The 24,073-nt window shown below is 39.6% G+C and overlaps 1 protein-coding gene across 1 annotated transcript in view; it reads right to left on the bottom strand.

Moving 5' to 3' along the window:
• Positions 1 to 1,046: 1,046 nt before the first annotated feature.
• Positions 1,047 to 24,073, bottom strand: part of lpgat1 (lysophosphatidylglycerol acyltransferase 1) — a 38,193-nt gene continuing 15,166 nt past the window's right edge. The window contains exons 5-8 of the mRNA XM_057823130.1: positions 20,071 to 20,350; positions 15,535 to 15,661; positions 7,250 to 7,356; positions 1,047 to 3,414 (exon numbers count right to left, since the gene is read on the bottom strand). Of these exons, the coding sequence (XP_057679113.1) occupies positions 3,263 to 3,414; positions 7,250 to 7,356; positions 15,535 to 15,661; positions 20,071 to 20,350 (666 nt within the window). The 3' untranslated portion in view covers positions 1,047 to 3,262. The remainder of the gene's footprint in view (positions 3,415 to 7,249; positions 7,357 to 15,534; positions 15,662 to 20,070; positions 20,351 to 24,073) is intronic.

The raw sequence follows: 24,073 nt of genomic DNA, 5'->3' as shown, positions 1-24,073 counted from the left end.
ATGAATTCGTAATTTAGTTTATAAGTATATTTAGCTTTTTTTTTGTGGGAATATGTTTGAACGATTTGTTAGGATCATTGGAAAACAACGTTAGCATTTTATAGCGGACATTTGCCATGTAAGAGCAGTTGATCTTAGATCTTTTTTTTTTTTACCGTTTGAGGCTCAGCTCAGGTATTTTAATTTTTGTGTTGCTCATCAGATTATTTGATTATTCGAACTAACTACTTAATCGATCAATAGACTACTAAAATAATCGATAGCTGCAGCCCTAGTTTTTATATTTCAATTCAACAAACTGTGTTCATGCTTGTTTCTCAGCTTGTGGAACATAAAAAGCTGAATGACATGAGACCCAAAACAACCCTAAGGCTTTTAATGACATTGTGCCTTACTATTCTCTCGACACTATAAAAGGCTTGAGGCAGGTTAGTCTGCAGCATTCTGCCTGCCTGTCTGTCTTCTTCACTGCGGCATTTTGACATAGTGGACAGATAGACGGTTACTTTGTTAATCCTGTGAGGACGTAAAATGATGTTTTAGTGCTTTCTGCCACAAGAGACTCTGCCATTGTTGGAGGATCCACCAAACCGTGATATTGAGTACCTTGGGTGCCCTTACCTGCGAAATGGTTCACTGCTAGTGAAATTGCAGAACATTGAGAGGACCTTTTTCCTCTGGTGACAACATTGTCTGCAATATTATTTTTTGGTGCATATATACCATCCACTGGGCAGAGTCCTCTCTACAGAATAAACCCTTGCATTGAATAGGCTGCTTGATGCATGAGACTTCCTGCACTTGAGGTACTGTAAATGTCACCAACTCTTGGTAAAATTAGTTTATCCCATTTGCCATCAAAATTAATTTCAAAAATACGGCAAGGTAAAATTAAAGTTGTTCATTATCACAGCATTCACCCACAAACCTAAGTGAGGATAACTTGAATAGAAAATTAACACGTTGGATGAACTTACCTTCCATTTAAACTGCTCAACTTGGTTAAAAGTTCATTAAAGAGAAGCAGAACAAGGGGTTTACGATCTTTGATGTTTTATTCCAGCACAGGTTTGTGTTGTAAAATGGCTGTGTAACTATGAATTTAAAGGAGAAGTACAAAATGGGAAATTACAGACAGTTCTAGTATCATTTGTTTTAAACCCTATTGTGTTTATCTCCTAAAACCACATTTAGGAAAACATCACTTTCCCTGCCTTCTTTGGATACACGGTCGAGGGGGGGAAAAACTGATAAGGGCAAGTGAATGACACAGATTTTCAAATGTTTTACCAGCTAAGTTGGTGCTTCTTTTTTTCAATTTATTATTATTTTTATTTTTTCTACCAAAATTGACAACAACAACAACAACAAAAAAAACAAGGGGCCAGCAAAAAAAAAAAAGTTTTTCCAAAGCATTTCTAATTGCAATGATGAATGCCGCACATCTAAGAAGAATTGTCTTAATAAAAGCCCAAAAAATAAAAATAAAAAATGAAGCAAGTGATTTCATAATGAAAAGAAAATATTTTAGTGTGCTTCCCGTCTTTGCTGGCCTAATTTCCGTCTTCGCTGGGCTAATTTCACCTTGACCCCTTCCTAACTATTTATCCAAATTCCAAATACATATTTTGTTTTTCCTTAGGAAAACAAAATCACTAGGGAATGTGATCTTTCAGGCAGGGTTTCCCAAAAAATAGTGTCGATGTTCATTTAATTTGGGTCGTAAGTGTCAAAATGTGGGGGGGAAAAAATCATGACACACCATTCTTTGCAATGGATGATTGTTGTTCAAAAAACAACTAATATACTGGGCTAGTAATCATTGGTGTTATGTTCGCAATATGACAATGTATGATAAAGTTTTAGTCCATTTGGTACCAAAAGAATTCAGGACTTGAGCTGACAACGATTTAGGAAACCCTGTCTATAGGTATCGGCAAAAGCGTTGAACAACAACAACAACAACAACAAAAAATAAGAGTTCACGCTGCATCTTCATGACTCAACATGTTTGGCATGATACTAAGCTTGGGCGGTGTTACAAAGAACTTCCTGCTTAGGAACAGAAAAAAAAAATACAATTAAAACAACAACAGTGTATGAATGAGAAGTAAACAAAATAGGATTTTCTTCCTAAAAAGAAAGAAAATATATCTGAATTATTCACAGACAGGTGCCTGACAATTGCTTTTTGAAGTTTGTTATGTACAGAGGATATTCTGTCATTTAAAATGAAATCATGTTTCATGAATTATCTCCACCATTTGACGTCACACAGTAACAACACATAAAAGCACATTAACTGGGGTGGGGTGGGGGGGTGGGGTTCAATAAAAAAAAAGAGATGGGATCTGGGGCACCCACATTTTAACACTTCACCTTACTCTATCAATGCCTACACTTCTTAAAGCCAAAGTGAACGGTCATAATTTTTTTGAATGCTGTGAAAAGCATTCAGCACAAACAATTATGTTCCCTTGCGTTTGTGGACAACATTGAGCATGTTTTAAATAACTAAAATTATGCTGTTTGATGAGGGATGACAAAAAAAAGTCAAAGCCTTTTAAGTCCTTTTTGAGATGATTATCCTTGTATATGCGCAATGCTGCGAGTCCACGCATGTACATGACCAAACAGGAGTCCACATGAGTTGCTTTTCAGGTGATCTGTGTTTCCACACAAGTTTAACAGTGTTTGACATAGCGCAGACTCGCTAATGTAAACAGTCCAGACCACAACGAAAAGACATCAAATGTGCTGGCTGTCGTTGTGGAAATGCGCAGGCTAAAGAAAAAAAAAAAAAATACATACATAGGCAGCTACCATTCAGGAATAAATCCTGGGACAGGGAGCAGTTTGGATCCTTAGTGCAATGTGGGCCAAGGGGAAAAGGGAGCGTCCATACAGCTGCTTCGAGACGTCCATTGGGCGTCAGAAAAGGCTAAAGGGCAGACTCAAAGCTTCTACTCCCGCACATGTCCATACACACACCGTGAAACTATAGCAGTCCTTGGTCCTGAGCCTCTTGAATGCATGACTGTGTGACGGCCTATGTGTAAACATCAACATGAGAGTTGTGATGTGAGAGATCATGTGTAGTGTCAGGGCTGTAATTCTGTTTGTCTACACGTCTTATACATGATTTTTTGTGTCACTCCCCCCATCTCTAGTCTCGCCGCGCAATTCAAAAATGTACATTCATCCAAAGCATGACAACGGCGGATCCCGAGGCGCTTCTTTCCTGCTTTTATTGACGGCGTACTCAAAACATAACGCAGTAGAGGTGCCGCAAGAGGCTGTACCACATGTAGCCAGAGACGAAAGCGAACGACTGGATGGCGCACAGCCACACGGGATCCAGGGTCATTTGCCGGGAGACTGCTTCCTTCTGGCCCTCGGGTGGTGGGAACGCCCCTGTTGAAAAGGATGCAAGGGGTGTGACTGTGAGTGATGCAGCCTAAAATTGCTACTTGAATAAACTATATATACTTAATTCCCACAAAGAGCTACATCTAAATGTCTCCCAATATGTAGGAATTTTTTTTTTTTTTTAAATTACTTCTGTTAGATGATTTTTTTGAATGCTACTTTTACTTGAGAGGAGCCTTGTACATTTGCTAACATTTTTTGGAAATATAGACCTCTCAGATCACACAAAACTGCTATAATGCATAGCTGTAGTCTCTAAACTGTAGTATGAAAGGATTAAATCTTTCGGTATTTTTAAGGTTTTATCGAACTATTATAAAAATCAGGGTTGCCTTCCGATTCAGCTTAATGTTGTCTGCATTTTGCATTCTTAGTTCAGCTGAGTTCAGCTTTATTGTTAATCGTGGTCAATGTAGGATTTAGTTGAGGCTCTCGTTAAGTCTGTTGCACAGAGCAATTCGGCCGAACATGTATGCCCTCGAACCAGTTATGGCACCATATTGAGTCTTGTCCAGTACAGCAGCTGTCCCCAACCTTTTTTATTACCGCGGAGGCATTCCAATTTTTCTCACGGACCGACGGGGTGCCAAACAAGGGTGGGGGGGGGGGCGCGTGACGGCAAAAGACAGGCCTGGTCGCAGCCAGGAAACGAAAAACCAAGTACAAATGCATTTATTTTTCCTTTTTGTGCATTATGGCAAGGAGGAGGGCGAAATTGAAACTGCCATACTAGTTTTGGTGAGAATGTGGTGCGAGAGCAACATTTCAGGCGTCCAATAGCTCAGGGAACGGCCGCTCCCACATACAAAATGAATGGGTTTCCGTGCTGCAAACTGGGCACTGATTTTGCACCAGTGGTGTTCTGCACAGTGTGTCTCACACATTGGGCTCCCGAGAGTCTCTTTATTACGCACCGAGCGCCGTTGGCGCCACTACGAAAAGAAGAAGAGTTTCTGAAATGTACTTATAGCGCGCCACCATATTTGTTGTATGAAAAGCGCATGTGCAGTGAGTACGTAGGTGCAGCAGTGTTGACAGATTGGGCATGTTCTAGCCTAAATAGGCGGGTGATATCTACCGTATGATTGGGATGGAGACTGTTTTGATCTGGCAACCCTATGGTTCACCATTGGATCCGGATCTCTATACTTGAATATTCAGGCATGAAAATGGGTCAGGGGTTAAAAAGGTGAGAAGGGTGTGGAGGAAATATGTTCCGGTACACTGTACAACTAGGGCTGTCCCAAACGACTAATTTTCTCCCTGATTAGTCAGCCGACTATTTTTATAATTAGTCGACTAATCTAACCTAATCTATTCCCCCCCCCCCCTACCGTTTACTAATTTAGCAATGAAATTTTTGATGACGCTTATTAATTCACAAAAACATTTTGGAACACTTAAATTCTTTATTGAAGTACAAATAAACACGTAAATAACAACAATAAATCAAATAAACAACGAGGTCAAATGCTGATAGCATTAACGAGTGCAAAAGAATGGAATGTAAACAGATTCAGAACACTGACTTCGCCTTTCCAACATGTTTCAAAACAATTCTTAAAAAAATATCTAGCATTAATATTATAGTATACTACTATGTATAATAGTAATATCATTATTATTCATTGGCAATCAATTTTTCATAAAGGGTGTCAATTTAAAGCTATTCTTAGTGTAGAATCTGAATTCTGAAGTATGTGGGATTAACTCCAGAAATCGTTAATTATATGACGAACATGACATGCTTTTATTTTGAAATGTTCACCGGAAGTACGTTCGCTAAACCGCTTACCGTAAGCTTAACACTCCCCCCAAAAATCACTTTTCCTCATTGCATATGGTGTCAGTAATAGATGTTTTTTTTTCATCCGCGAATGCTGTTAACCAGCATTTTTTTATGTTTAAAGTGTCACCTTTTAGCCGCAAGTTTGCATTTTGGAGAAGACTGCCCATGTTTTATAGCAGGCTAAAGTAGGTCGTCCTACCCCCATTAGCCTCAATGTAGCAATGCTAACGTTTACAGTGTTTAATATGGATGCGTAGCCTTATTTTGCATGTCTGAACTTTAATTCTACAGTGTGTTGATGACCAATACACATCTGTTAAAGGAACTGAAGTCTTATATGCCATCAACACACAGGTGTACACGCACACACTAATGTAAAACGCAGCCGTGGAAATTACCGCCCTCATTTTTATTTACCGTGCGATAAATGGACTCATTGCATATCGCGACTAGCCTGGTACTCCAGGCTCACCGCTGTTCCAGCTATTGAGTCTGGCCACCATTAAGCGGATAAAATTTCCAGGGCGGAGCAAGCCACAGCAAACAGACAGTGGAGTGGACCAATCAGCGACGGGCGGGACGAGGGACTTGCACGCGGAAGTAAACATACGAGGAGAGCGGAGTTTATTCAACATGGCTAGCGCGAGACAGACTGTTGTCAATGACTTGTGTCGATGTGTTTTTGGTAATTTAAAACTGATTTTACCGTGGATTGGAACATATTCTCGGTTCTCCTGTTCGCCATCTGTGGTGTTGTGGAGACGACTTCCGACACGGAAGAGTGACGTTGCTCGTTAAGAACAAGTCACGCAAATATACGAATCTGATTTGTCGATTGATTTTGTACTTGCTCGAGAGGCCGTTAATGGACTGGGTCCCAGACTATACTCTCAGTGTTTGAAAAACACGGGGAGAACAGTCTGGCCGTGCCAGGCAATATCGCGACAGGCTTAACAACTTCAATAAAACATATCGTTAGTTAGTTAGATAGGCTTACAATCTGCCAGCTTGTAATTGTCTCCTGTCGTCTTCCAAAATTACAACTGGGTGACAGCGCTTTAGGTGTTCATTCACGGCCAACATGCAGCCAAGCTTGGCATTAAGAGAGAGGACACGACAGTGTACCCTCCTTTGTTTCGTTGAAATAAGTCAATGTTTTGGGCACTCTGGTACGCTATTTTGGCTTTGTGCCGCTTTCCCTGCTTGCATACTAAGCATCCGACATTAAAAAAATCTCCCCCAACAAAGATTTTCTCCTCGGATCTACACAATTTACGTAGGTACCCTTTTTGACTTCAAAACGGCGAAAGGTGAGAGATTTTCATGCCTGAATGTTGATGGTGCACACATGATTTAAAACGGAAATATTATTTCTCTAGCTGACCTGTGCCAAGTGGCTCACGGAACGGTACTGGTCCGCGGGCCGGTGGTTGGGGACCACTGCAGTACAGGATGCAATTTTCCATAACTGAACTTGACAATTTAGATGTTGCAAATGATGCTAAGAAAATAACCCTCCTTCGTGCAACCAGCCCAAGGTGACTACCTATGTTGTCCATATCAAAAACTGCCACTGAATGTCGCAAAATTAACAGCCAATTGAAAATGGCATGTTTAATTACATGAGCTTCCACAAAACAACTTTTCCTGGCACAAAGCCGTCCAAACACAGTATGTGTATGCTTTCAGCAAATGGCCATTTCAGTTGTGTTTGGCCGCATTACTGGTAAATGGAGTTAAACTTGTTTAGCGCCTTTCTCAAACTGCTTTACACTACAGCCCAATCCACCTACTGGTGATTACACCTGATGAATGGTGATACAGGATACTTAGGCGAGTTCATCAGGGCGGAGAATTGAACCCACAACCCCTGGGTTGGGGAACAACTACTCTACCACTGAGCCACGCCACCCCCATAACACGCTCTGTGGGCAATGTTTTTTTTTTTTTTTTTTAATTAAAATTTTTTTTAAACGATTTTGTAAGTGTACCTAATGAGTATCTTGTAACTGATGTCCAAATGCAACAAACCTGTGTCATAGAAGTGCGCCAGCAAGTCTTCTTTCTCCACAAACCTCTGATATAGCCAGTCCGTCAGAGCTTGCTCTTCTACAGGAACCTCTTTAATAGGATACATCCTGATAAAAGAAACACAGAAAAGAGAACTATGTATAGACCTGGTGTAGAACCTGGGCCTCAGCAACAAACCATTTAAGCGACAGTCTAATGAAAGCTGTTTGTATGAAAAACAACCTATAATTATTGTCTGGGATAAAAGAAAAAAAATCAACTAATCTGTTTGTATGAAGCTTGAACGGCCTGGGGAACCGATTGCTGATGTAGAAAGTCAGAGGCATTCAAATGTGCGAATGCCATAAAAATCTAGCCACACGGGGGCCTCAGTGGGCTACACTCAAACAGCCCCCTGGTCACCTTCAAATAGAGGTTACAGTCTCCCCTGTCAGAAGAGCATTTGCTCTGCACTCAGCGTTACTTTAATATTCCTGACCATTTAACTTCCACTCTAAAAACGACATCCGTGTTGAGGATATGTAAGACGAATGCAACGGGTGATACAGTATTGATCCCCGTTAATATGTATTGATCGGTTAAACCATTTATGCCTGAGGAAAAAGTGTTTTTCCTACAAAAAACGGAGGAGTTTTTTTTTTTAACCTCTGTTGAGTGAAGAGCGAGGTCAAATTGTTGACCCTAAATCTCACCAGCTGGAATAAGTGCACCTTTAGTTACTGCGAAATTCTTGTTGAGTGCAGATAAACCAGACCTAACAATCTTACTAAATTTGGATATGTGCCACAATTGTTCATGTGTCATTCTCAAGACATACTTTTACATGCACTTTATACAACAGTTTATTAAGTTTGTGTTCAAGACAGTTGGTTAGACAAGTACGTATTCAAAAGGTCAAGACAGCCATTTTAAATTCCCAAAAGCCCACAATGCACCACATAAAAAAATAAATAAAAAGCATACCAAATACTCATAGTTTCAGCTCAGTTTACTCACGAAAAAAGCCGAAAATTCATCTGGTCCATTAATGGCAACAGGTGGATACTATGGCTGGGCATCATTAAAACGTCCTGATTCGATTCTTTAGAAGGCGATTTGATTGAAATACTGGACATCTGAAAGTTTTCGAAGATTTTCATGCCAATGTTAACAAATAATAGACTATACGGCCTCACATTTTTTAGCAATAAAACCACAGAAAATTGACAAAAGGCCTTACTTTTTTTTTCTAGTCTGTGTTCCGGTATTACAATGAAATCAAAATAGACTATAACCATGTCTTCTCACAGCACGCCGGTGTACCCAGGCACTCTACTTAAAAATCACTAGGTTATAATAATAAAACATAACAAAAACGTTGCCAAAAAAAAAAAAAAAAAAAAAAAATCTGCTCAAGATCAATCAATTCAGAAATAAATGTATTAATCAATACCTGCCAAGAAAGAAAACAAACAAACTAGCAAAAAAATGTTATTTTTGCTACAGCTGCCATCACAAAAGCCCGTTGGACCAGATGGACAGTAAATACTGAATCTGTAAACTGAACACTAATGAGCAATTCAGGGAAAGGTTTGACCTGCATGCTGCACAGATCAGAGGACAATAATCTGACTCTGGTAACTTCAGTATATGTTTATGCCTATTTTACATCAGCATCTATGCCCAATACTTGCAAATGTCTTAGTTTGATACTAGAACTGATTATCTCAGTTTCATATCAAACACTTATTGAAGGTCAACCTCAGACATGGACCTTCACGGTTTTAGTATATTTAATCCATTTGTGATTGTAAAGATAGCCTTCACTATTGGCGGAAGTGCCCCCCCCCCCACCCCCACCACCACCACAACCACACGCACACACATTATTACACATAAGAACTACAATGAAGGGCTTAAATTTTCCGCGTGAATTTCCATGAAACCACGTGTTGACCAAATGATACATTAACATTTGTACTTGCATTACGCTAGTTGTGTTGGGGCCGAAGTGGAGCTGAAACATCATAATTACTGCGCTTGTGCTCACCCACATGATTACAGGGTGAATCATAAGCGTTAACTTGTCATCCATTTCTGTTGCCTTCCAATTTTGCCATTTTGCTTCTTTACATTTCTTATTCTCAAGATATATCGCCTATTCCCAACTGGGCTAAGAGGCTAATTAAATTTGGCAAAGGCTGCCCACCTTTACAGGAAAAGCCAATCGTTATTTAGCGACTGTTGAGTATTAAGTCTCTCTGGTTGTGAAACAGAGTAAAAGTGCTGTCCTGTACGATTAGTTTGAGGGTACAATGTCATTAAAGCTGAACATAGAGATTAGTAATCGGGCTTTGGAACCAAAAAGACACGTGTCCTGCTCGCTCACCATCTTTCTAGTTAAGATAAGGACTCCCTTTTGTGTGCCGTTGAGGCCCGAAATCCCATACAGCAGTCTTTGAGTTATTACTTTTGCAAGTCAAATGTTGAGCAGCCTTGCAATCATGTGGAAGACGTTGAGGTACAGCAGTAGTAATGTGCTTGATAATTGCGCCATTAACTCTTCAGTGTACTTCCTCTCTGCCTCAAGGCTGTCTACGTTCCTGGAAATGGTTTGGTCAGAAACAATGGACATGACAGATGTAAAAAGGCTTGGCCGGAGGAAACAACTGAATGAACTATTAACATGCCGATACGCAACTCTTTCACTCGCCACGAGGACACATTGACACTGAAGTAAAGGTACTACAATGTGTTTGACTATGGAGTAAGAGCACTTTGTCACTGTGACCACATGTACAGTATCTGATATGATGGTGTGGATGAGGTTAATGATTACCTAGACTGGGTGCCTCTTATCAGTGCAGAGGTCATGAGGAAAGAACTATAAAGTCATTGTCACAGGTGGTCATGAACTTTATGCTACGCAAACAGTTGCTGCCCATACAAGCTGCAGGATATTAGTGCAGAGGTTCTGGGAATCTATCGTATTGAATGAATAATACTAGATTTCTGAAACCTAGGTTGAACACGATGAGACACTAGGTGATCAGATTTGTTTGAAATGAGCTGATTTGTTCGCAGATCAAATAATTAAAACATCTTGTTGATAACTGTTACCATACAAGTGTAAACAAGTTAACCACTGTCTGGTCGTTTCACTATAAGATTATATTCAGCTCTTAAATAATTAAATCATTGTTAATTTAGCCATAGTATACCAAGGAGCCAGGATAGAAATGTACAGCTATACTGCTGTTCTCATGGCAGTGTTCAACAGTCATTTTTAATGTAGTTTTTATTTTTTGAGTCAGTGAATACAAACATTTAAATGAATAATTTGAGTACTTTTCCAGACAGTATTGAGTGTCTAATTCTGATAATTCTGCTTCTAGGCATTGAACTCATGACCATGTTAATGCTTGGCAGGGATAAACAAAGCGAATGCTTTTTGTGCTTGGAAAGATGAGGGGAAAAAAACAAACCCCCAAGGACCTCATTATACTCGTAGGTAACATATTGATCGTGGGAGAAATAAAGCCAATCCAAGTAAGAAATGTAGCGTGTTTCTCATGCGGTATAAGCCCCACATACTACATAGCTGAATCTTTAGCGTTTTCCCCTCTATTTTATTCATTTATTTTAAAGACAGCTTCAGAAACTATTCGATGTGTGACAAGGGCCTTATCATAAACAGATAGCCGGGTGAGTAGCTTTAAAGCACACGTGATGACCTGGCAAGACAAAGTCTATAAATCATGTCAACTTTCAGAAAATCAGCCAGTAGCATTGAAGAAGCCTTTACAGAAAAATGAGACATCTTCAACACCTACCACTGCCCTTGCTGTGCCCGTCCACCCACCTAACTCTCCCATGACATTCGGTAGGCTTAGGATCCATGAAACTGAGATTATATGGTGACAGGGCACGAGACAAAGGCAGGGTGATGACTGGTAGCAGAGACAGGAAAAGGGAGCTAGAGGGATTAAAAAAGTGCAGCGCACAGATTCATCTAGAATATTACACAATGCTCAGCTGCCCGTTTTGAGACTCGGCCAGAGTAATCTGATAGCTCAGAAAAACCTTTCACATAGAAAGAAACAGGCTGGGTCAGGTGCATTCAAGGCCCTTGACTCACCACAACCAAGCTTGAGCGATTACACAACATTAATTAGGATCCATTGATGCTTCTTAAGTAAAGTACACTTTTAGTCCTGTCATGAAGAAAACTGATATCAAGCACTCTGTGATTGTGTTGGAAGAGTGTTGACGTAACAATGTAATAAGCAAAAATGAACAAATGTTCCACCCACTTCTAACGGGAGCGCGATGTTTATGATAGAACGACAAACTGTTTTAATCCTACTCTAAATGTGGTTAAACCCACATGCTCGGATGCATAAAAATAAGGAGCCCCCACAGTAGTGGGTGATTTACTTGGCAGGACAACCACTCAGAACAGACAGTGGCTGAGGTCTCTCCTGAGGCTTTTCTGATAGCAGCAACTTTTAGCTCAAATCAAAAATGTTATAAGATTTTGTAGAACCACTGAAATATGAAACGTGTGTCTCATTGCATTGAAACATGTGCCGATTACCGGTTTCAAGGTGTACCGTGGTATGAAAACATCAAGGTTTCAAAACCCCAAACATTTTCTGTCATACCATCCCTAAGGTATTAGCTATTTTTCATGTCCCAAAAATACAAAGGGCGTGGAGGAATCCATCGCTTGCAGCTGTAAGGCTCAACCTCCCCCCACCGGTTGTTGCTCAGTGTCAGTGAGTCAGCTGTGCAACATGATGGCAAGTGGAGGTAAAACTCCTGAACCCCCCCCCCCCCCCCCCAATCGAAGAAAACAAATTGGGAATACTTCGGCTACAGAAAAGTTTCAGACAGCTGTGGCTTAGAGGAGGAGGGCCAACCGACATGTAAAACATGTTTGTGGAGGGGGGGTGCCGAGGAAGCAATATCTCCAATATGATCTCGCATTTATACAAAATTAAAGGATAGTAAACATTTTCATGAAAGTTTCCCACCAGCTACGAGCGTTAACTCTAGCGTGTTTAGTGTATCTAGCAGTGGTGAAACGTGTTTTTTTTCTCTCTGGCTACAGTGTTGAGAAAGAGTGCGTGTATAATGTAAACATGATACAAGTCATACGCACGTGCTTTTTATGAAAAATAATTCAATTATTTTTGTTCTGATGGTAATAATATTGAGTTGTGGATGTGGGGTTAGGCTCACCTAAAGGACTGCATTCATTTTGATTGTCTAGAATATTATACTGTTTAGAATATATATATATTTTTTAAATTTATTTTAACTTAATATGATACTTATGTTTCAATTTCCCCACATGAATTGAAAAATAAAAATCCTGTTCAATGAAAAAAAGTATATTTTTAAAATTTTGTTTTTAAACTGAGATATCTCAATGTAACAAACACATTTCAGAGCTGTAATCGCCATACCGTGATATTTTGGCTTAAGGTTATCATACCGTCAGAATATCATACACATGTCTAATTGTAATATTAACTACTTTTGTTTTCAAAATTATGTTTGACTTGTCATTCAAATCAATTTTCGCTGTTAACCTCAAGGAACGACTTGGTGTTATATTCAGTTGACAATGAAGGCTATCTTTTACTACAGAGGAAAACACTGTCAAAAGTAGTTAACAGACTGCTCATATGATCAAAAAACACAAATTTACCCCAAAGTTAATTCAGCCAGTGGTCAGACCGAATTCATTCCTGTATTAAATATTTCATCCAAGTTAACCTTGGTATTTTTAATCTGGTCGAACTGTCAACAGTACATCTCAATACTTATGTTTGCTGCAAATATGGCATTACAAAGGGCATCATACTACTCAAACCCCCACAGCGTTCGGTTGATCAGCAGGCACATTAATCCTTTAGTCTCCCCACCTGTACTAGCATGGGTCTAAATAGTTTATGATCACCGCTATGGCTGGAACAATGTATGTGTGTGTTCGGGCAGGTTTAACAGCTGGGGCACTTGCTTGGTAGAGTGCCTCTCTGCCTGTCTGGAGCCGCTGACCATGCAATGGAAGTTGGCTGTTTTAGTGTCTGATTAGAGGGTCTGGTATATAGTGCTAGGACTTCGGAAATCTCTGACCCTCTTATTACAGACCTAATGAGCCCTTAGCTTTAGTTAAGGATGGTGGAAAAAACCTCCAGAGAAGGATCAGCTAGCCAAGGTCCATAAATCATCTTTTGCGTTGTCCAATTATAATCCGGCACACTGAAGTGTTCACAGCATCCTGTGGGTCAGCATGACTCCTACCAGCTGCCGCTTGACCCGGAATGCATCTCCTGTTCTCTACCACATAGATACTCTGCATGGTACAAAAAATTGAGTTGTGACCAAAAAAAAAAAGAGGATTCGACTGAATATTGATTCATGAAGACAAGCGATACGAGTGCATATATAGCAAGATCCTCATCGATATTAAATCTGCGAGTAATATAGAGATACAGTACATCAATTTCAACTTTCAAGCAGTGCACTGGCTATCATGACGTTAGAAACAGTTTATCTGAGGCATCACATTGTTTTGTTCCTTCGCACTGAGCGTGCTCAGTAGTAGCAGCATGTGGTGTTTTCATTTTTAAACATTGTGCGTGTCAGTACGTTATCTGTCACGCACACACTACCTGGCCTGCGCATGTGCAAACCCTCGGCCATCTTGAATTGCCAACTACGGCAGTTACTAAAGTACAAAATATTTAAAAAAAAAAAAAAAAAAGATAAAGCACCATCTTTTCAAAAACATAAGCGCAACTAAATAGAACATGTTTTTCTTTTGTAGCAAATATTTGCAGAAAAACACTACACGGTTTAAAACACAAACACAAATACCGACCTACACACGTCAAAGGCTATAGAAGCGCTACAGCTAACTTGAAATTCAACCAATTTCATCAACTCTTTTCCACACAAACACAGAGAATGGAAAAGAAGGTCATCAAAATGTCATAACTGAAGACAGTGGTGCAGAAAGTTGTCTGATAAGTGTGAAAGGAAGTTGGTGGAAACTTCCTTTTTTTAACTTGAGCTTTCAGTGGGTGGACTCTTAATGAATTAAAAGTAAACAAAGGACGGTGACATGATTATCAAAGTCTAATAGTCCATGTATTAAATTAAAGTGCGGGTGTCTCTGCAATAGACTTGAAAGATATGTCGATTGAACAACGTCATTGCGATGTGCGGATGCGCAATATTTGCATTGCAAAGACATGCAATATTTAAAAAACAACAACAACAACAAAAATTAACAGGCAAATTTGTTTTTCTGCTTCATGCTTGTACGGTGCCACAGCCTCTCACCCTCCCTACTGCTGAGGAGTACAACCAAACTGTTGTTGATGGTCACCAGTGCAGCTGGCGTTTGGTACTTAAAATTAATGATGATTGACAGGTTTGTAGCTTTGATCTGGCAAGAGAAGACTCGGTAGCTCTACGGTCAAATTCAGAAATTTGTTAATCATCGTTAAGCTTGTTACACACTAGCGGTAGCCTAGTCTGAAGTGTGCTGTGGCAACTCGTTCAATGTGTGAGAGGCTGCTCTCGCCAGTGTGAGCGTCAAAGCGTGAATGAATTTGAGTGGAGTCACTCAATGAAGCATTTAATAAAGGCAAGCATTTTTCTACATAAATATTGTTTAAAAATAATTCACATTATGAATGTGGCGTGCATGGGTTTTCTCCGGGTTTTTGCCACATCCCCAAAAAATGTGCATGGTATACTGACTGAACACTCCAACTTGTCCGTAAGTGTGAGTGTATGCGTGAATGGTTGCGTGTCTACATGTGCTCTGCGACTGGCTGGCAACCAGTTCAGAATGTACCTCGCGCCTTCTGCCTAGAATTAGCTCCGACAAGCTCCAGCACCCCCCGCGACCCTTGTGAGGATAAGCAGTTCAGAGGATGAGTGAATGAATGATATAAATGTTAGGGAGAGTTATTAAAATTATGGCGTTAAAGGTGTTGCAATGAAAAATGCAGGTGTGGTTACATTTTGTGGTGGTGCACCTTGACAAAAAAAAATTGGTGCACCAGTGCAACAAATCCAAAAAGTAAGTGTGGATCGTTGTCAATATACATCGCAGTGTTATTTCTAACATTATCGTTCAGGCCTATCCCAAACAGAGCTATTCAAGTTATCAGGTGAAAATTCTTCTAGTTTAAATATCCCAATGCATCGCACCCCCCCCCCCCCGCCAAAATCGCAATCATAGTGTTTTTCTCTGCAATTTACTGTTTTTTTTGTTGCCTTACCTGTAGTGAACATGTGTGACTGTTGCTGACCTATATCCAAAAATCCATGTCTGGATGTCCATGGGTCGTGCTTTGGGATAAGCAATAGTCACATCTATCACCCACTGCAGGCCTTTGCGCTTTTTACCTGAAATAGAGTGAACACCATGAGTTTATTTCACACAGTATGAGTGAATTTGCATATTACAACAGTGCAATACATTTTGGCTGTGAACCTGCCAATATGACTGGTGGAGAAATAAGAGTGAGGTCCCAAATTAAAGTAATTGATTAATAAAATAAATACATACATTTAAATGTTATAGATAACTGAAAAGTGGCCTCAATTGTGTAAATGTGTTTTATGATAGAGAATCCAGTGTTAAATGTCTCATTTGTTACACGCAGTATGATTGAAAAGAAACGAAACATGTCATAATGGGTCCGAACAAAGCTTGAACGTTTGAATAGCTTTCCAACTGCGTGGAGTGTAACCACATTTCACAAACTGTTCGAATGTAAGCAAACAGACGTTACATAAAAACAGAAAACGCATTTCTGCAAGTAACTGTTCTGACTGTATCTAACTAGTCAGTGTGCATTTACCATTGTTTAAAGTGTATTCCTTTACTTTTGGCAGAGGCAGCAAGGCTCCCCTCTGCTGTCATAGACTAAACAGAGCAATTCCAAACATGTCTCAGAGCTGTCTTGGTAGTGGATGCACAGGAATGCAACATGAACAGTACAAGTGTCTGGCTAGCTGGTGTTTTTCTTCAGCTGTTTACTCACCTGTGAAACGTGTGGTGTTCAAATAATGTTGAGAAAAACTGGTTAACCAGTTTCATATCAGCACAGCTAGACCACAAAATGATAGATGTTTGCAATTCATCTTAGAAATTTAGAACTCTTAAACAAAGACTCCCAGACAGATATTTTACTAAGCATAAAGTACATTTCATATTGGCAACAAACTCTTGACTTTCATTGTGCCAGTCTACAGCAGCGTAGTATACGTATATAAAAAAACACAACCACTTGAAGGTCTTATAAAAGACAAGACACAGCTTTACCTTACACGAAGATGCGATTTAAAAAGTGAATATCTGAGTAAGGCAATACAAGTTTATTTGTATGCCATCATTTACACACAAGGCAAACCTATAGTGACGTATAGCGGCTTATAAATAATTATGAAGTATGCTGAAAATAATAAGGCATCATGTGAAAAATTAAGGATTTATAGAAGTTACGACAGAGGATGTTTCATAAACATCGGGATTTCCCCAAGTCATTTTGGCACTACACACAATTACAATGGATCTGATATGAAGGAAACAAGATTTTGTTTAACTGGAGACATTTTTATATACATCCAACGCTTTTCAAGCCATCAAAAGTACCGTATTTTTCGGACTACAAGTCGCACCTCAGTATAAGTCACACCAGCCATAAAATGCCCAACGAACAGAAAAACATATACAAGTCGCACCGGAATATAAGTCGCATTTTTGGGGGAAATTTACTTGATAAAATCCAACACAGAGAACAGACATGTCATCTTCAAAGGCAATTTAATATAAAAATACAGTAGAGAACAACATGCTGAATAAGTGTACAGTGCATGAACAACGAAATGCAAATATACTGTCCTCACCAGGACGCTCTGGCTCGGTCCTGGCTATTCAGCGGGCTAAACTCCCAAATGATGATGCTGGACGTCTGTATAATTTGCTGAATCAATTTCGTCCTCGATACCAAAAAGGGTCGCATCAACGTAAATAAATGATAATTAGGTGCTTCTCCAGCAATGACCAAAAACAGTTAGCATGCGTTCGCTAGCATTAGCACATCGCTCAAACAACCACAGGTAAGTGTCCGATCGCGGGTGGAAAACACACGACAACAGAAAAGATGACACACACAGGCGTTGCCTCTGTAGAGATATTTTACAAGCATAAATAATGAACGTAGGATCGCAGCAGTGTTTCTCTCACGCCAACTCGCCCACTCAATCAGAGCTACGTACTCTTCTTTTAGCGTGTGAGCGCTCTTCTTCACATAAACAAGTGCAAGTGCGCCCCCACGAGGGCGTGAAAGTGCTACAAATTAAAAGCATCCATTTCAATATAAAAAAGTCAATAATACAATTGAACACACATTGCCAAAGGCAGAACGCGAATGTGGCCAGAGCTAATAAGAGTTATTCAGATAACTATAGCCTAAAGAACATGCTAACAAGTTTACCAAACCATCAGTGTCACTCCAAAACAACATGTGAAATGATATCACAATGTGTTAATAATTTCACAGATAAGTCGCTCCTGAGTATAAGTTGCACCCCAGCCAAACTATGAAAAAAACTGACTTATAGTCCGAAAAATACGGTATAAATTAACAATCATATATGGAAAACTTACACTTTTTTAATACTTAGTTGCAAATCCTCTGTGGTAAATTACATTCTGAAATGCATTCTCAATTGGGTTTAGCGCTGGGGATTGATTTGGTCATTCCACTACTATGATCTGAAGAACTCAATGGGTCAGAGGTTGCAGTGCCCTGAGACAAACAAGCAATTAACCAATAGAGTACGTTTCTGGACTGAGGAAGAAGCCGGAGCACCCGGAGAAAAGTCAAGCAAGCAAGTGGAAAATTTGCAAAGTCAACACAGGAAAAGTGGAGATTCACACACGAAGGTCAGAATGGTGAGGCAGAAATGCTCACAACTAGGTCACCATGCAGTCCTGGAAACTTTTTTTTTTTTTTTTTTGCAAAAGAATACATGTAGTATTTATGGACTTGCTGTATATAAACCTCTGTTCACTCAGCACCAGGGCAATTGTTGCTGGCTCATTTATATAAGAGATAAAGTGACTTGACAGGCGTTCTTGGTATTGATCGGAAAGGCCACAGACATCACAGTATGGGTAATTGGATCCCGGGTTCTGTCCTAGAGCTTGAAGAGGCAACCATGGTCTCGTGTGTGCAACGAGCCAAAGTACGAGGCTCTGTGCCAAGGCGTCGCTACAGTGACAAGCCATACTCTAATAAACGACAAAGGTGTGTCCTTCAGCAAACACTGCTAGGGAGACAAATGCAGCGGAAGGTACCTTGGTCGGGATTACACGATGACAGAATACGACACTCCCTATAAGCATGTATGTGATTGGTGGGTCATCTGGTTTATCAAGAACTGATGCATGCCTTGAACTTTGCCTGAGTCCCCATTATCTTTTCTACAACACATCACCCTTATCAGTACTAAAGCCCATGAGACAGTGAATGGCTGTAACGCAGCGGCACACATATTTACATGAAATCCTATTTTCTGCAAGTGGCCCATTTGTCTCTAAGTGAGTCAGCAAAATGTGGGCACCTCTACAGAGTATCAGGGAGGGTCAGGGTGAGACGACAGTTGCACAAACTAAGACACACAGAGGACATGGTACTCTTCAGGGTATGTGCATATTTTTATTGCTTGTTTAAATGCCATTAGCTAGATTCAAGTAGAAGGACAAAGCCTCTAGCACCACCACGCTGGCGGTTTCCAGAGAAAGCAGCTAAAACGAGAACATGCACATCCAGCACATGTAGCCAATTAAGTGGTACATCAGCTTTGTTTTGACACTCACTCTCTAAAGAGATGAACTGACAGTGGTCTGCATCAACCGCCGGGCCTATAGGGCAAACAGCTGAGCCACAGTTTCAACAATGCTGGCCCAAAGAAAGTCAAGACTAAAACAGCCTTATTTTTCGACACTGAAGTTGGTCTGCATTTGTGTTCATGGTTTTATTTGCAGACTTGGTCCGTGTAGAAGGCATATCTGGGCCAGTCACGATAATTACTGTATCGACTTATCATCTGATATAGTGAAAGATACTGTTGCCCGTTCTCTATATTAAATGAAAAGTATTGCTGCATGGCTGATGTAATCACATGGGCTTTCAATGTTAGATCCTTGTGCCGCTGGAAAGAAGTGCTTTTATCAGATATTTTATATGTAGTACAGTCAGATGGAACACAAATTTTTGCTGAAATTGAATCGATGCATGAAATCGATAACTGACTGAAAGAAAGACCCCTAATTTTTAGTCTTTAATGAACCTGACAAGCATGTTCTTTGAAAAGTGGACAATACATAAACCCCGAATTTCTACTGTGAGTTGGAGTTACTAAAGATTACCATAATGTCCACATGACACATCTTTAAAAATAATATTAAAACACAAAAATGCAAATGCTCTTCAACCACAAGCGCGATACAAAAAACACACAAAAAATTCGATTTACTGCAGAGGTGACCTTCCTTGTCATTCCACTCCTAGGATTGGTTTCTTGACAGAAAAAATGACTAGCAAATCACCACAGAGGTTTCAGAGACCTTGATGTCATTTTTGGCATCGCTGTATGTGTCACTATACTCCTAACTGAGGACAGATATGCAAATGCCACAGAGGAGAAAATGTCATGCACAACAAACAAATAAAACCGTTTTCGTAAGGTCAAGCCTAACGGAAACCATCGTGGTATTTTCTATGCAAATATCTGTTAGTTACCTGTCTGGTTGGGGGTTCCGCTGTCATTGCCCACACTTCCATTCTCATGTTGGGCTGATAGGGTCTTCAGGATGACGTGGGTGGCACCAAGGCGAGGCAGCGTGACATGGGTCAGGTGGGGTAACGAATGCTTTTTGGCAAATATCTGGCTGGTTTCCCTCCGTTTGCGGAGAAATCCTCCTTCGGGGAACAGCACTATCCACTTCCTGTCGCGGCTATGGTAATATTTGTCAAGGTGATCCTTCAGATAGACCAGCTGTTTGTCTCGGTGGGCTTTTCCCTAAAAACAACAAACATATGGCTTGATATACAAGAATGTTTTCTATAATCGTTGCATATATGTACATATATTAATACTGTTTGATTGTATACATATAGATTAGGAGTGTAACAGTTCTCATGGATGAATTAAACAGTTTTAGATGTGTATGTTCAATTCGGAGCAGTTGCATTCCACTCCAGTTTTGTTTCATGCATTTTTCCCCCCTGTCATAAAATGTATTATTATTGGCTTGTGTCCATTGTTCAGTCTGATGGTGATGGTGTAATGTTGTGGGGGGATATTTTCTCAGGACATTTTGGGCTCCTTTGTGCCAAATGAGCATCGTTGCAATGCCACATCCTACCTGAGTATTGTTGCAGATTATGTCCATCTATTTATGATCACAGTGTACCAGGGTTGTTCCGATCATGTTTTTTTGCTCCCGATCCGATCCCTATCGTTTTAGTTTGAGTATCTGCCGATCCCGATATTTCCCGATCAGATTGCTTTTTTTGCTCCCGATTCAATTCCAATCATTCCCGATAATTTTTCCCGATCATATACATTTTGGCAATGCATTAAGAAAAAAATGAATAAAACTCGGACGAATATATACATTCAACATACAGTACATAAATACTGCATTTGTTTATTATGACAATAAATCATCAAGATGGCATTTACATTATTAACATTCTTTCTGTGAGAGGGATCAACGGATAGAAAGACTTGTGACTGTATATTGTGACTAAATATTGCCATCTAGTGTATTTGTTGAGCTTTCAGTAAATGATACTGCAGCCATGCCGCAATGCATGATGGGAAGTCGAACCATGATGGGAAGTAAAACCACGACTGTGCGTCGTGCTACCAATGGATATATCTTCTCTGCTTTGGGAAATAACTTAAGGTGTTAAGACAAAGAACAATTGCCTCCTAGCTTCCCCACATTGCTTCCCATGATATTTCTAATCATAGGGAGAGGGATTGCAAGGTTTTAGCCAATTGAAGAAAGGCTCCAAAGGCTGCCAAAATTCACTCAACTCATTTTGCATTGCCTTTAATCTCTCTATATAGGTAAAGCGGCGTCATAACAGATTGAGCGTGACAATGAGTGAGAGGGTCGTGCAGCGCATATATTAATAGCGTTAAATAATTTTAATAAAAGAATTGCCGCCGTAATCGGGATATTTTTGATAACCCTACCTTAAGCCTAAATTAAAGACTCTGGATGAATGTAACATATTATGTCTATAACGTTAAATACTATTAGAAAACGATTTAATTAAAAAATATATATACAGGTATATTAAAAAAAGGCATGGCCGATATTTTTTTTGCCGATCCCGATACTTTGAAAATGACGTGATCGGACATCTCTACAGTGTACCCATCTTCTGATGGCTATTTCCAGCATGATAACGTGCCATGTCATAGAGCTCAAATCATTTTAGACTGTTTTTTTGCTGACAAATCTGCAACATCTGCGTAATGCCATCATGTCAATATGGACTAAACTCTCTGGAGAATGTTTCCAGCACCTTGTTGTATCTATGCCACGAAGGATTAAGAAATTTATGTAGGCAAAAAGGGCACCAACCTGGTATGAGTTAGATGTACCTAATAAAATGGCCAGTGAGTGTATAGTTCAATTTCCTTAGCCTGAAGCAGCATGTGGGTGTGTAAACTGGGCTTCCCCCAGGTCTGGATTTATCAATCAATCAATCAATCAATCAATCAATCAATCAATCAATCAATCAATCAATCAATCAATCAATCAATCAATCAATCAATCAACTTTATTTGTATAGCACATTTAAAAATCCGCCAAGGAGACCAAAGTGCTTTACATAGCAAAACACAGCAAAATAAGTCAACTTTGAAAGATAAAACAAACACATAAAATAAAATAAATAAAAGACGAGGTCATAAACTGTCATTGCACATTAAAAGCTGACGAAAAATAAAATGTTTTAAGACGTGATTTAAAATCCGTAAGTGAGGGGGCCTGTCTAATAGTAAGTGGTAATTGGTTCCACAGCCTGGGCGCCATCACCGCAAATGCACGGTCACCCCTAAGCTTCAGCCTTGATCTTGGGACTACTAGAAGCAGGTGGTCAGCTGATCTGAGGGTTCTGGTTGGACTGTAAGGCTGAAGCAGTTCTGACAAATATGGCGGCGCAAGATTATTCAAACATTTAAAAACAAATAATAATATCTTAAAATGTATTCGGTAATGTACCGGGAGCCAGTGAAGAGATGCTAAAATTGGGGTGATATGTTCACGCCTGCGGGTTCTAGTTAGGAGTCGAGCAGCAGAGTTTTGTACAAGTTGCAGACGGGCCAGTGCCGCCTGACCGACACCTGCATACAAAGAATTACCGTAATCCAGCCGAGTTGTGACAAAAGCATGAATCAATTTTTCCATATCAGAGCGTGAAACAATAGATTTCACCTTAGCAATCTGGCGAAGCTGATAAAAACAGTCCCGAACAACACAAGAAATCTGCTTCTCAAATTTAAAATCAGCATCAAATTGGACCCCTAGATTTTTGACATAATTCTTAAGAAACGGAGACAATGAACCGAGGTCAACATTCAGGGAGGCCTGGCTACTCGGTTTGAACACCATGACTTCAGACTTACTGTCATTCAAACTTAAAAAAAATTACATGAGATTTATATTTATATTTATATTAAAAAGCGTCCTTCAAAAGTTAAAAGGAGTATCTCTCATGATCAACAACAGTTGAACCCATGTAGTTAATACTGAAAAACAATGGGTAATTGACAGAAATAGCAGAATTAGTGTGTCCGCACTAGCAAATTTCATAAAAATAATTCAGATATAAAATAAGTAACAAACAAAAAACAAAATATAAATTTTGTGTCCATACATAGAGGCAAACAGTACTAAGAACATAGTGGGAGCACTACTGCATAACACTTTGATCAGCAACAATGTCAAACCACCAGTGTGAAAAATGACATTAGGGACATTAGCAGTGACAGGAGGAGGAAGGATTGATCTTCAGCAAAGTTCAGTTGGTCAAAGGCCAATTTAAATTCATCAGCATACAGTCTTTCGGTTGGGTTATCAACTTGCACGGCACACCATTCACGAAGGATATCACAGCAGCATTTACGTGTCAGGGCTGGGGCAAATACAAAGTCCAATAACACTTCAGCATTAGGTGAAACGATGGCAAAAACAAACTAGGCATGCAGGCATTTTACAATGTCCATTTGGAAATTGCTTGTAACAATGTATCGGTGAAGAAGAAGTACCTGAATGTACATTTAAAAATGAATATTTGTGTGTTTCTCAGTACAAGTTCATAGTTATTAGTAGGCCTGTTGCGATAACAAATTTTAGTGTGCGATAATTTCATAAATTATTGCGATATGCGATATTATTGCACCTCCCCAATTAAAAAAAAAAATACAATATCACTGTGAGAATACAGTATATATTAATAGATCATGTACACCCATTTAAACGCAATAAATGTTTACTCTTAAATTCAAAAATACTTTTTAGGAAAAGACAACAATATCAATACTGCACAGAAACACAGAAGAAATAAAATGTGTTTTTTAAGAAAAATAAAATTCCACTTAATAATTTAAGCATCTAGGCAAATGAAAACGTTTCCCCTCCTAGCTTCTGCTGTGGCGTTTCATGTGTAATACAGTGGTACCTCTACATACGGAGTTAATTCGTTCCAGGAGCTTGTTTGT

This window comes from Corythoichthys intestinalis, chromosome 19, assembly GCF_030265065.1.
Source record: "Corythoichthys intestinalis isolate RoL2023-P3 chromosome 19, ASM3026506v1, whole genome shotgun sequence".
Lineage (NCBI taxonomy): Eukaryota > Metazoa > Chordata > Actinopteri > Syngnathiformes > Syngnathidae > Corythoichthys > Corythoichthys intestinalis.
The sequence above is the reverse complement of the archived record's forward strand: the minus strand, read 5'-3'. Positions and strand labels throughout refer to the sequence as shown.